The following is a 14,953-nucleotide window of genomic DNA, read 5'->3' on the forward strand; positions in this document are numbered from 1 at the left end:
TTTCATTGCGTTCAAATGAAAAACAATAAAAGGAGCCGAACCATGCCAGGCCATTGTTGTGGATGGTGTGTTTATAAATGTCTAATATATTTTTTTGTGTTGTTGCTTCTTAATGAGCAGACAATACAGGAATTCCCTGAGGCTTGTGGCTGTGATTGGTTTGTTTGTGAGAGTGCGCCATTGCTGCCGAGGGCTGAGGAAGAGCCAAACCTCAGGGCTCCTTCACACGGAGGTTATTGTTCTGAAGTGTGAAAGAAGGACTCCCACGTGAGACTTTCATTCACGAAGCGCCTTCGAACTAGCTCGTCTCACAGCGAAGACTCATAGAAACAACTTTCAAACTTATAAGCGGGGCTTGCTAAGCCGTTACAGTATGAACCGCTAACACTAAGTGTTGCATTTTGACACACAAACCACAAATGCTACTTCAAATGGCTTGTTGAGGAGAGGTGTGCTAATGCTTTTATAAGCAATCAGATTAAAAATGTGCAAAAAAACAAAACATAATATTGAATGGGGGACTATATCTGGGGGCTACGATATCAGAGTATAGATGTTCCTGTAGCTAAACTGGTGGAGCATTGCAATAGCAGTGTGAAGGCAATAAGTTTGATACACAGGGAATGCACATGGGTAGTTAACAAATATACCGTACATGTGTCTTTTGGTGTGACATAGCAAAATTTAGAAAACAAACTGTTAAGAATATATTTTTTTACATTAATGAGAGAGATTTATCTTCATTGTTATTTTTCTAAATTTTTGCTGTCACACCATAGGACACATGTACGTTGTATTTGTCAACTACCCACATACAAAAATGTATACCTTGAATGCACCGTAAGACTCAAAAATGTATCACAAAGAATATCATGGGCTCTTTTAATGTGGGCTACTACCTTGCTGAAAAACCCAGTAGAACAATAGAGACCCAGTAGAAACCATTACAGAAATACGGTTTCTATAAAATACGATTATGAACCATGAGCCGTTATAATCATTACAAAATTCCTTTTTTTAGTATGTTTTGGGCATTATTCCTATAGGATTAATATACCAGATAACAACTCACTAGACACCATTATAGTTTCCATTAAAACCAATACAATTCCCATTATATCCAATACACCATAACATTTTATATGGTGATTTGGGCAGGGTTCTATGTTGTTTTTTCACCAGGGTGAAATATATATTGTTTTTACCCAATAAATGGGAGAAAACACCCTAGCAACCAACCAGAACATGTTAGAAACATGATAAAATCCATTCAGAAGAACACCAGCAAATGCATAGTAACATCCTGACAACAATCCAAACACACAAGAAGAGCAGTTTGAGGCCTTTAAAGTAGATTTAACATGACAAAGCCTTTAATAATATAAATGAATAAATAATATCATATCGATATTCAAATATACCAACTTGTAGCATCTAAACAATCGTCATTAGAGTTTTACAGTACAAATTCACTGCTTAACAATCATTACCTGCACGAACTTTAACGACAACACAATCCAACAATGATATATAATTCAAATGTATAAGATAATTTAAGGTAAGTCTGAGGCTGGAGCATGGGAAGGTTGTAACCATCTGGCTGTTCACTTTCCGATTAAGTGCAAAAACTTCAGTTCAGAAAGCTTTTATGAAGTCAAGTCCAATATTCACCTGCAGAGTCTGGAACCACCTCTGACTGCAGACGGATCTGTACCTAACAGCGCTAATGAAGACTGACTCATTCATACACATACACATACACATACACATACACATACACATACATACAGGTCTGTACAGCACCTGGATAACTAATCTAATCTGCAAGGATAAGATGCCCCAGGTCACACAGCGCTGTCTGTGACGGCATTATCGTATGCGCACGCACACACACCCATGAATGCACAAAGAAAGAGGGGAAAAAGAATTTTAACCGGTTTCGCAGCTGAGCAGGCAGTATAGTCCAGTGGGTCCAGATGTAAAAACGTTTCAGTCTCATAAGGGAGACTCTTTGTGTCTGTCTTTCTTTTTCATTCGCTGTTTTTTGCCCTCTATTTTTCCTTCTGTTAGGAATCCCCACTGTTCCGTAACACACCCACGCACACATATTAACTGTAACACATCTGGGCCAAACACACACGCAGGCTTTTCCAGTCAATGGAAAAACGTGAGATTTTAAAAGCAATCACCATAGATCACATGTCCGGCCAAAGTAAAGCAAAGGGAATGAAAACATCATTATGTTCTGTTGTTACGAATTTGCATACAAAGTCAACACGTTACTTCGCCTCTCGCACCACGAGCCGTCCAAAAATATCAACTTCATAGTCATCTGAGGATGCCAACTTAACGAAGCTAAGAGTTAAGCGATCTCTCCTTCCACGTCTACAGGGGAAGAAAATGAGAAATGCCTTATCTTTAGTCATCGCAAATATCTGATTATGTGTGATGTCTAAAAGATTGAGGCTTGAACTTACAACTCGGCAACACACACATTATTCACAGATGACTATGGAAGGATCATTTCAACAGACACACAGAGAGTGAGGTGTGTAAATGTTTTCAATGTTAAAATCATTTCTCAGGTTGGCACCAGTGGTCCAGTGGACTGTGTGTCGACATGTTGTGCAGCAGCATTTCGGGCGACCCGAGTTTGAGTCCCAGCTCATGGTCCTTTCCCGACACCTGTTTCTCTCATCCCATCATTTCCACTGTCTCATTCTCCACTGTCCTATCTATATAAAGATGCAAAGGCCAAAAAATAAAAATAGACAATGATGATAATTTCTCAGATCTAAGCTTAATATGCAGAGATTGCGGCATTTTGTGTAAATATTGTGCCACTTTTAAAACATTGTTTTGTTTGTTTAAGTGTTCTCTTCTGTTTCTAATAGCTTAAGCTTCAGACCAATGTGACCACTGTTTCAATGACCAACACTCTTAAAAATAAAGGTGCTTAAAAGGTTCTTCACGATGCCATAGAAGAACCATTTTTGCTTCCACAAAGAACCATTCAGTCAAAGGTTCTTTAAAGAACCATCTCTTTCTTACCTTTTTATTATCCGAAGACCCTTTTTTACCATAAAGAACGTATTATGAAACAGAAAGGTTCTTTGGATATTAAAGGTTCTTTATGGAACCATTTACAAAAAAGGTTCTTCCATGGCATCCTGAAGCACCTTCATTTTTAAGTCTGAATGTGCAACAATGTTTAGAAATTTTGAAAAAATATTTTTGACTTTCTCTTTGGCACAGAAATGACACGAGAAAATGCTTTGCTCTTTGTATCAAAAGATGACATTTAGTCCTTGTGTGGATTGAACTTACAACTAGAACTGTAAGGCAACATTATCTTAGATGCTTTCACCATTTTCTCACCCCCATGTCATTTCGAATCTGTATGACTTTCTTAAAGATGATATTTTGAAGAATGTAGACAACCAAACAACATTGGACCCCATTGACTACCATTATATGAGCACAAAACACAAAATATATTTTAGTCATATACAGGTTTTGAACAACATGAGGGTGAATAAATATTGAAAGAATTTCTATTCTATTCTATTCTATTCTATTCTATTCTGCTTCATTCTGATGAGTTTTAAATGTGTATTCTAGTCAAACCTTCTCTCTGGTCAGTTTTAAAAGTGTTTTCCCTCAACCTCTTTTTGAACTTCTCTTGCAAATTAGATTCTTTTTATGATTTTTCCATTTAAGACACGCTCCAGCTACAGATGGGAAAAGAGAGCATGAAGTCACGTTGCAGCTTGGAGGAAACAATGGTCAGAAAGACACACGGAGAGAAAACGAGAGAGGGATTCCCTGTGTGTGAGTCACGTTGTGGGAGCCCCCACTTTACTCATAACAAAAACAAGCCTTCCCGCTGAGCTTTAACCCTCAGAGATCGGCTACACGGCACTTGAACATTTCAACTCGTGTTTACAACACCTTGTCAATAGAAATCATGATTCAGATCAAATAAATATGAATTTTATATGCATATGCATAACTTAGACGAGGATGTGAAGACATCACAATCCAAATAGAGACTTTCATCTTTGCCTTGCTGAAAAAAGACTGTTTTCCAATTTTGAAAAGGCCAATATTTTATAGATGATGTTAAATGCAAATATAGAGGAATAAGTTATGGGGCAATAAGGCAAGGGCATGTGACTGAGCTCATGAAAAATGATAGTGGAAAAGATTTGTCTTTAGCAAAGTGGACAGCGAGAAAGAGAGAAGGAGAGAAAGCCAACGGTGGGCTGGCTCAGGGGTGTTTCCGTGCGAGGAGTGCCCAAGAATCCACAACGGATGCCAGACATGGGGAAACCCTTCTCAAAAACAAGAGCACACACCCTTGAGTCGGCAAGCACACACATGCCCTCTTTATCTATCAGAAACACAAAAATACACACAAACATGTATGCGCAAACACACCAAAAATGTCTGACCGCATGTTGGTGATGCTGTCACTTACAAAAAATGAAATGTAAAATATCTGTAGCGTCATTCAGCTACACACTATACTGTATGTAACTACAAAGACTGGACTTTTGAACAGGAGACATAAAAGTTAATTTAAAAATTTTCACATTTAGCTGACGCTTATATCCAAAGTAATTTAGGGTGATTTTATTAAACTATTTGTCTGTCTGAGCATCTGTCCATACATCTTTCCTCACAGATACAACAATAAACCCATTTCCTCTGGCTTTCTATCACAGGCTGCCAAACATCAAGCGTGTTTACACCGCTCAGCCTTGGCCTTGTCTTTTTTCTTTTCTTTTTGACAAACTCATCAAGGAAATAACTGTTTGTAAATCTTGGGTATCAACAGCAGAGAGCTACTGCTTCTATTTTCCGTATGGAAAAGAGGCAGAAAAAACCTGAATAAAGACAGACAAAAAATCAAAACAAACGCCCAGACACGAGGGACAGCCCAGACTGCACGTTCTCTATTTGGGCTCCATTCCTGGGCAGCACAGGCAATGGAAAGTTCTGGAAATGTAAATCTGTTGGGTTAAAAATACAGCGCATTAATGTGCTCCACATGTGGCACTCTGGCATAAGGAGTGATATTTTGACGGAAGAGAGGGGAAGGAGGAGGGACGGACGGAGTGGTAGGTTGGTTTTGGAGAAGAAACTGGGCATCGATTCACATTTCTCAAGACTGCAATGTGACTACACGACAAAGTAGAACTTTTTTTATATTCATATGTATCCTGTGCACTTTCTATGGGCCTTTCACTTTAAACTGTACATGCTCTTATGTCTAAACATGTGATCATTGTTAACTTGACAAGCTACTGCGGTCCATGTCAGAAACTGGAAAAGAAATGGAGGAGGTGGTTGAAATTAATTCTGCATACTACATACCGTTTTTTCTTTGGAAGAAAATGTTAAAGTTGAAGTGTTTTATTTTTAGAAGGTCAAAAAAACGTATATTAATATGCAGAGACAACTTGAACCATTTTAAAATACTGTGGTGCTGTTAAAATACTAAAAACTGTGACCAAGTCTGTAAAAACCTTGACATCCCTAATATTGAGTATTAAGTAAATGTCAAAAATTCTCAGCATTAGATTTTGAGACTTTAGCCTGGTTTTCAGTGTCACAAATTATACACCTTTAAAGGTCAAATGTATCATTTCTGCACAACTAATAGCACCAAAACTAGATTTTAATAATAGTCTAAGCAGGCTAATACTGCAATATAGACAAATGAAAGAAATTTAGGAAACAATCGATATTTTTGCAATTTGGTTTGGTGACATTATTGGCCAAGACATTATTCATGGCACATTTAAATGCAGCTACACAGTCTCTGCCTCTTAGTTTATATACTATCCCCACTATACAGTACGCTAGAATAGAATACGTGGATAGAAAATTACAGTATATAAAAAGCAAAATTCCAAAAGTAGCCAGCATATTATTGCATACAATCCCCTGCAGTATGCAAGAGAAACCAGTTTTGTGATCGGTGATGTCCTATAATAATATTATGAACCAATACTGTATACGCTGTATACGCTACCAGTACACGCTCACTGAAAGGGAATGGTTCACTGAAATCTGAAAATCCCTTCACCATTCATCCCTATGTCATTCCAAATGACATGACATTCTTTCTTCTGCAAAAATCAAAAGAAGATATTTTGAGGATCGTTGGTAACCAAACAACACTGGTCCCCATTGACTTCCATTGCATGAACACAAAACTTGAGGCATTTCTCAAGATATCATACATACACACGTTTTAAATGACATGAGGATGAATGAATGATGACAGAACTGGGTCAACAATCTCTTTAATACATGAAAGTATGTATTTTACCATCTAGCATCTGGGATTCAGCCGTTGTCCCAATAGCTTTAACTTCAGAAAACTTCCAAAAGAAAGGCAATTTCAAAACAATTTCTGCTGCTCATTCAAACACACACAACTCCAAGCGTGTCTTCTACCTTGTGCTCTCTCCACAAACACCACCTTGGAGTCGGGCTGGAAGTTGTGTCCGCTGAGAAGGATCTGTTCCCCTCCAGAGGCACCACAGCTTTCCATGCTCTGTTTATCCACGAGGGGCAGCTCCTGTGCCGAGCGCTGGGCTGCAGGAGGAGAGAGAGACAGACAGAAAGAGAGAGTGAGCAAAATGTGCAAAACCTGTCAAATCTCTTAATACATAATGCGTAATGTTAATACTGTTTTAACAGAGTATAACTAAATTCATCTGAATGTACAGTTGGATACAAAAACCAAATTTGGGAAATCAAATGAAGCAGTATTTAGGATTCTGTATTTAAAGAATATAACAAAAATGTTTGAGTAAAAGAAGGATTTACCAAACATTTGAATTACACCGTTCTGCTGAGAATATCTGTAATGATTCAAAGCATTTCTCAGCCTTTCAGACCTTTCTGTGTAAATAACATATTTTTAAATAATAAACTGGATACGCCGTTTCTGGCAAAATTATCTGAACATTAAACATCAATTACACTAAAGTATTCTAGTTTTTCTCTCTAAAACATGCAGAGACGACACCTCATGCAGAGGCCTCTGATATATGCTTCACATGCCTCATGTGTGTTTGGCTTTTAAATGGCTATACGCCAAAAATCGCACACATTTTATTACTTTCTTTCCAGTCTTATTACATCATAGCCTTTGATTCGCCACAGCAATTACTGAAGCCAAACAATTCATTTATATGAGCAGAAACACTGATTCAATCCATCAGGACAATCTAGGCCCACTGTCAAGAATAAAAAATGTTTGCTCTGAGATCGCATGGTAAGACCACGAGCTTGAACTCACAGCACTCGATGGGGTTGGATGCCACCTGTAAGGACACAGTCCTGCCGTTGGGTTGGTTGATATGAACACGGTAAACCATCCTCACACGCGTGTTCTTCCGTCCGATGTCCGTCTCTCCCTTCCGGAGTTCGATGTCTGAGTTTCGCAGCTTGAGAATTCCAGCGCAGTCGATTCTGTGGTTAAGAATGAAGTTAAACGTCTGATGAAGGTACGTCTCAGAGGTACAAAAATATGTGGTTAATATTGTTGGACGGCTGTTAAGATAATAAACATTATCTTAGAACAGAGTACAAGTTTCATTTATTGACTGTTTTTGACTAAATTGGACTCTAATTCTATCCCACGTAAATGAATGCCCTTTTTTACCCTTCCAATTTATAGTTCTGAATTGGCAAAGTAAATCCATAAAGCCATTGCTAAATCCATAAAACGTTTACTTCATATTCCAAAAGGCTGACATATTTACATATTTAAAACTTGTCAAAGTTTTGCACCTCACTGAAGAGGCATTTAAGGGCATACCCTTTATTATCTGCGTGCAATCCATCTGAGCCAAATGAACCTTGAAGCTTTACTCTGGCGAAAACAGGAAGTCTAAAAACTGGAGAAATAATTACGATTACGAATTACCTGCCAACCCAGCACAGACCCTGGAATATCACATATAACATTCCCACATGTCGTGTATGTGGTGAGGCAGAGCACATCGTGTTCTAAGTGTTTACGAACAGAGCCACCTGATACACAGTTTTGGTTGTAATTCATCACGACTTTTACAATATACTCCCTTTATAATGTGCGAAACTAGGCAGCCGGCGAGTAAAGCAGCCTGCTTCCCACTTCTAGGACTGGCAGTCCGAACAAAACTGTATACACGGCAAAACAAACAAAAAAAATAATAATCAAATCGCTTCTATATCAAAGAAAGTGGTATAAAATACTTCACAACAAATCGCCCCTGCCGCACTGACACATGAGCTCGACCATTTTCTGGCTGCGCTACTGAAACGTGACAAAGTGGAAATGTTCCTCAGAAACGGGATCCACAGGGGTTTGGGTTTGTTTTTCTCTTAAGTAAAATGTTACATCCATTACAGAGCGGTGAAGAAAGTGCTGAGCTGGTAAGACCACTACTGCCTGGCTCACAGAACAGACCCCCGCGCCCCATTACGAGCTCCACGCGACCAGGGGCCTCCTGTAACACGAGCCCTGGAGCTCATATGAGGGAGACCTGGTGCGGCGGGACTCCGTGCACACACAAATACAGACTTCTGCATAGCAATTGCTTTCACCACGGCCGGTGGTGTAAACTATCACGTACCTCTGTTTTTTTAGAGATGCATAGGGAATACTCACATGGCCCTCATGTTGCTCTCGGGCAGCAGAGGAATCTCCAGGACTTTGGTGTTGGACTGCATGACCTCGTGGCTCGGGGTGGACACGGTCTTTCCGGTTATTCTGTGAACCTGGTAGAAGGCGTGAGGCCGCAGAAGACGGTCATCTGCCGTCCCGATAAACAGCTGCAGGGTCAAAGGCTCACTCTCCATGTAGCCGTGAAGCTGAAAGACATATAGGCTCATTTAGACGGAAGGAGGATTTCACAGCTGAAAGAGTTGTTTATATTTGCTTTCAGGCGTTAGCCAGATGCTTTCATCCACTTTCAATACATTCAAGGTATAAAGCTGGGATTCGAACCCACAACCTTTGTCCTGCTAATGCAATGCTAAACCAAGCTACAGCAACATCTGTTTGAATAGTTCGGCAAATATTGAAAACTTTTTCATTATTTACTCACGCTCATGCCAAAAGATATTTTGAAGAATGTTGGTGATGACCAAAGAATTTGGGCCCCCTTGACTTTTGTGACCCTTGAATTGTACGGACACAAACCCACCGCCAAATTTCTGTTTCACAGATAAAGGAGTCATATTAAAGTTCTGAATGACATGAGGGTGAATACATGACAGAATTTTCGTTTTTGGGTGAACTATCCCTATAAACACGGCCGATCCATAGAGATCTTCAAGGAGGGTGGTCAGCATCTGTGGTGAAAGGGTTGGACAAGCCTGTATATTTATTTAAGTGGATACGTTTGAGCCTGGCATTTGTGTTTATTCAGGCAGTAGGGAGTGCACAGGCCAAAGAGCACAGAGCAGCACTGAGCGGTCCGCACGGCCTCCCCCTCTTCATTACATTATCACCCACTAGAGGAATGCCAAGACTCTTTCCGCCCATGGCACGGAGTTCAGAGCCGTAAGTCTGCACCTCTGAGTTCTGCCGGTCACTTCTCACCCACTCAAGCCCTCAACCTCCGTGGCACATCTGTGGTAGATGAGGGAAACAAGTTGAGAAAAAAAACCAGAGTAGACTATTTACACGGACGTCTCTGAAGGAGGCCAGATACGGTGAGCAAATTCTTACTGGAAAAGGTTGTGTCTCATGTGATATTGAGCAAGACGATCTGTTCTTCGAATTGTGTTGGGTCACAAAAATGCCTTAATGAAAATTTCAACTACAAGTGCTGAATGAAAAAGAAATATCATCGCAGATGGCCAATGAGAGAAACTACTCTGAATGTTGCAAATGTGGAAGCACAAACCTATATTTAGGGATTTCGTCACTTCTTCCAGTTACAGCGCTGATTTTTGTTGACAGAGCTGTTCTGAGCAGTTTACATCCCGAGAGACTTAAACGCAGACGTGGAAGCGCATAGCTGTGGTGCGGCAGGCTTACTTCAGAGGCTACGCACTCACGTATGCCGGCGGTCCGATGGCGCATGTGGTCAAACTGCATCCAGGATACAAAAAATGACAGAAACCACCAGAGCGGGGAGGGGGGGAGGGAAAAAGAAAGATGGGGCTCCAGCAGTCTCGGTACAAAAATCCTGACCACCAGAAACCACCAAATCCAAGTGAAGTAACAAAGAGAGAGATGTGGGCATGAAAGACTACATGTGAGTCAAAGTATAGAAACTCAAACTAACTCAGTGAAGATCTCCCCACAAGAATCTTTAGTACTAAAAAGATGTTTACAATCTCTAATCTGATGTTTTACAGGATGGGACAAGCTTCATTCGAACCCTCCCCTCCAAACTCGCCTGCCAGAAATGTGCGCGGCAGAGATTGGACGCCTCCACACGATGCTGTTGCACATGATGTCAGCGCAGCACCAGGACCTTTCGCTAAACAAAAGACGGTCTGTGCGCTAGGCCGGAAACTGCAATGAATTTGAAAAAACGAGGGCGAGAGGGTCGTGTTTTCTCAGACGGGAGATGCGCAGAGCCACGTGTTCAGAATCATTAGCACCTCATTAGGTTGAATTAAAGTACCCAGACACCATGATGCTGAGCTCACCGGGTGACTAGAAAACTGGTTCCTGAAAGACCCTAAACAAAAGTCTTTCTAATCTTCTACACCTGATTTAACACACCAGCTTGTTGGTAGAGTATATTAAGGCCTAAAATGGGTGTGTTATTAGGAGGGAGACATCAAAAATGAGCAAATTTGGGGTCCATTGGGAAGGACTGGGAAACGCTTATCTACAATATTTTTAACTCTGACTGTTGATGATCATTTCACCCAGAAATGGAAATGTAATAAAAATCTTGAATCTTTATTTACCAAAAAAAACCTATTGCCTGTCTTGGTGATATTAAGTGATAATATACTACCACTGTGCTTAATTCCCAAACTAGATATTCATTCAGTTATCTTTCTTTCTGTTTTCATTTTTGGGTGAACCAATCCTTCAGTGTTTTCAGACTTCTATGGCAAGTTTTATAAAAGAGCCTTCAGAGTCTGTGGTTCGAAAAGCCCAAGAGTCACATCCAACCACAGGCTTTTTCAGATACAACATTTGCGAACTCCTCAAGCCATTAAAGACGATTTGCAACTGCAGCGGATAGCCATGATTCAGCTACAAAAGCAAATGAGGTGTGTGAGTCACCAGTGTCTGCTGACTGTAACGGCCTGACATTAAGACACTGCGGACTTGTAAAATATCAGAAGTTGTTCGCTCATGTTCCCAAGTTTGCACGTGTCGGTATAACCAACAAGAAGGACGGTCTCTCATCATGACTAGTGAGAAAACCAATATAAGGAAATTTCCTTTGACCTACAGTCAGCTATGAAAATAAACAAACAATTACAGAGAGAAAAGACAGGAAGATGATGTTGCAGGATGTGGAGTATACAGCTTTTTGGTTCAAAATAAGTCTATTCTTTGAGGATTTTCGCTTTGCATGTCAGATATAGAATAAAAGGATGAATTTATACACATAGTACATTTACCCCATTGTTTACTTGAATGCTTGTCCATTTAAAGGTCCAGTGTATGAAAATTTAGCGACATCTATCGGTGAGGTTGCGAATTGCAACAAACGGCACACTCCACCTCTCCCTTTCAAAGCACTACGGCGGCTGACACAGAACTAAGGTGTCGTCACGTTTTCGCATCTTTGCCGAAGGAGATGTATTTACGAAATACGCTCTGTAGAGCAGTTTGTCCGTTTAGGGCTACTGTAGAAACAACACGGTGAATTCCATGCAAGGGGACCTGAGGTGTATGTAGATAGAAATAGCTCATCCTAAGAAAATACAAACATAACGTATGTAATGTAAGGTCTTTATACACCTCTGAAGACATAGTTATGTATATTATATTGCATTTTGGTCAAAAGATCTGCCAAAAAATAATACATTGGACCTTTAAAGAGCAACTTGATGTAACCACCTCTCCAGTAGGTGTGTTATAATTGTTTGCTTTCACGTTAAGAAACCCTATCATCTCTTAGAGATTATGAATACATACCTGGACCACTGGATGTCCCCCTGCTAGTGCTTTCACAGCGCCTCTGCTGCCCTCAGTCTCATAGTGAGCACGATGATGAGATTTGGGTTGAACTTCAATCTGTAGACTGTAGGGTCCTGAACTAGAAGGCAACTGCCAGTCGAGAGCAGGCAAAGATGGACTTCAGGAAAAAGGTGAGAAAAAGAAACTTTGGTTAGCAAGACAAAAGAAGAAATGACAACAACACTCATTTCAATCAATAATACAAATAATATTTTAACATAAACTGTCTTTTACAGCTCAAACATATACCTCATGTAAGGCTTTGGCTTGGACCAATATGGGTGTTGGGGAACGTCCAAGAAGCCACTACAATACGTTTCTTTTTTGAAGGGCAGACGGGCTGAGGAGAATTCGTCCTGGCAAAGCTCCAGAGATCCGGTCTCCTCTCCACCTGGTTCCACTTTCAGGTTCATTGAGGCGTTGTGCTCCAGACTGGTCTTCCGGGCCTTCAAAGGGATCCCTTCCCCAAGTTCTGCTAATCCATCGGTGGTGAGGGCGTTAATGGCAGCCACGATGGCGGAGTTGGTGTATTGATTGGTGTTGGGCAGCCAGGTGTCCTCTGTCACGCTAAGACGGGGAGAAGTTTGAGGCGACAGCCCCGGTGATTGGTTTGGTGAGTATGGATGGTACTTGTGCGACTGACCGCCGTTAAAGCTGTACTTCCTTTTACCACCACAAGGGGAATTTGGTCGCGATCCTCGAGGGCCCATCCAACTATCGTCAGTGATACTGGTGCGGGGAGAACCAGACGGAGAATGTCTTGGAGAAGCACTTAGGGTGCAAGACTGCAACGAACCTTTAGGGGAGACGCAGGGACTCTGCCAGGGGGAGTTTTGCGGCGAGTTGTCGTAGTTGTATGAGAAGCCTGACTCGTACGATGATGCGTCCGAGTGGCAGCTACGGGAGGACACGCTGCTCGCCGGGCTGAGGCAACTGGGGTCACGATAACCATCGATGCAGGGCAATGTTAATGTCACAATGGAATTGACTCGCTTGGCAACAGGGATGCTGTTCTCCTCCACTTCGTCCTCTGGGAACTGCCCATAGGCTGTGATCTCAATGCGAGGACTCTCCAGCGTAGGTGCTCCGTTAGACCGAGGCCCAGATGTTTGGAAGTAGCCCACTGTGCTCATGTCGTCATGGGGAGGAAAAGACGATGGCTGACTGATGGATATTGACATGGAAGAGCTGCTTTGGAGATTGTGGTACTGGGAGGGTGGGCACGGGTTGCTCTGAGACAGGGAGATGCTGGTGTTTTGGCCGTAACTGTACGCATCTGTAAGGTGAAATGGGACAGAGGGTTTAGAATGACTTTGTGAAGATTGTAAAGATTGCTGCTATTACAAATATACATATCTAATACATAATTTAATTTATAAAGAGCCATTTGATTGGGGGACTGTAAAAAAAGACATTCATCTATACCTAACTGTGAGTTAAGAACCTTAGCGGCTAAAAGCCACAACCTCTGCAGAGGAAGCAAGGTGAGTGATACACAAATACCAGGCCAAAAATAACAAAGCGTTAAAAATATCTTCCTGATGACAAAACCAGACGGAAAACCAATACACATAAGCAATCTTCATCTAAACACAAGGGCAAACATTTGCTTGTATGCAATGCATATGTTAACATTAGAGTGCAGTGCAACGTTTTAGTGACACGCAAAGAGACTAACAAAAAATGTCTTGTCTACCACTCCCCCAATAAAAAAGAAAAATAAGAAGAGAACTAAAACGCTAAAAGATAATAATTATAGCCTCCTGGATAGAAGAGGTTGAATCACTGCCACTTGAAGATTTTAAGGGCACTTTGTAGCTTATCCATAAACTTTTAAATCATTTTTGAAGCAGTATTCGTACGTCATCTTATATGCAGTCATCTATTAAAGTTTTGTCTGCATGTGAACTTTGCCGTCAAGCCATACTTTATTGATAACAGAATTGCAATATTGAAAGATGCGTTATTTTAATGAGAACTAGAAGTGATCTTTGCAAAAAAGGAAAAATGGGCAGTTGAGTGAGTCACTGCAGTCTGCCAGTCGAACCTGCTGGAAATATATGTAATGTAAGTTAGTCCAAACTGACTCAAAATTGCCATTGGCTCCGACTGCAGTAAAAATCTGTAACGATTTCACTCTATTTCAGAAGATGATAAAAATGGGCGGAGTCGCTTCTGTGAGGCCACGCCCACAGAATACTTGAAAACGTGACAGCACAGACCACATGCTGCATCCTTTATTTATTACCATACTAATGATGAATGCATCGCTTTTGAAGATACTTAATGGCATATTAGATTTTTTTCAATGCAAACCACAACCCTTATGAAAGATTATGGTTTTAATATAGTAAAAGCTTAGTAGCCTAACCATTAAACTGGTTATTGTGGTAAGACCATAGTAAATTTGTGGTTACCGTGGTTTTATTAAATAAATATATAATACTTAATACATACAAATAAAATACTATAGTTAAACCTTGATTAGTTTTAATAAGGAATACGAGTCTGGTATACCAACAACGATAAATGACGTTTTTAAAAAGGCGTACTGATTACTAAAACTGTAGTCATAAGAACTATTAGTCAATGTTATTTTTAGGTTTGTCATTATAAGCTATGAACTCTGACAAGTTTTCTTGTGAAATACTTAAATGGTGCTAAACGACGATCTTACAGCCTCCCTGCGGCTTCGTCACGCCCACCAATACTTTCAGAAGTCTCTTTTAGGAAAAATGCTTATTTTATTTTAAATCAAATGACTGAATAACCACAATTCAGTTA

The 14,953-nt window shown here is 40.5% G+C and overlaps 1 protein-coding gene across 1 annotated transcript in view; it reads right to left on the reverse strand.

Annotated features, from left to right (window-relative positions):
• nfatc1 (nuclear factor of activated T cells 1) overlaps nt 1-14,953 on the reverse strand; it is a 36,732-nt gene that overhangs the window by 21,223 nt on the left and 556 nt on the right. The window contains exons 2-6 of the mRNA XM_057354872.1: nt 12,419-13,445; nt 12,128-12,287; nt 8,675-8,877; nt 7,319-7,491; nt 6,469-6,609 (exon numbers count right to left, since the gene is read on the reverse strand). Of these exons, the coding sequence (XP_057210855.1) occupies nt 6,469-6,609; nt 7,319-7,491; nt 8,675-8,877; nt 12,128-12,287; nt 12,419-13,445 (1,704 nt within the window). The remainder of the gene's footprint in view (nt 1-6,468; nt 6,610-7,318; nt 7,492-8,674; nt 8,878-12,127; nt 12,288-12,418; nt 13,446-14,953) is intronic.

Source organism: Triplophysa rosa, linkage group LG16, assembly GCF_024868665.1.
Source record: "Triplophysa rosa linkage group LG16, Trosa_1v2, whole genome shotgun sequence".
NCBI lineage: Eukaryota > Metazoa > Chordata > Actinopteri > Cypriniformes > Nemacheilidae > Triplophysa > Triplophysa rosa.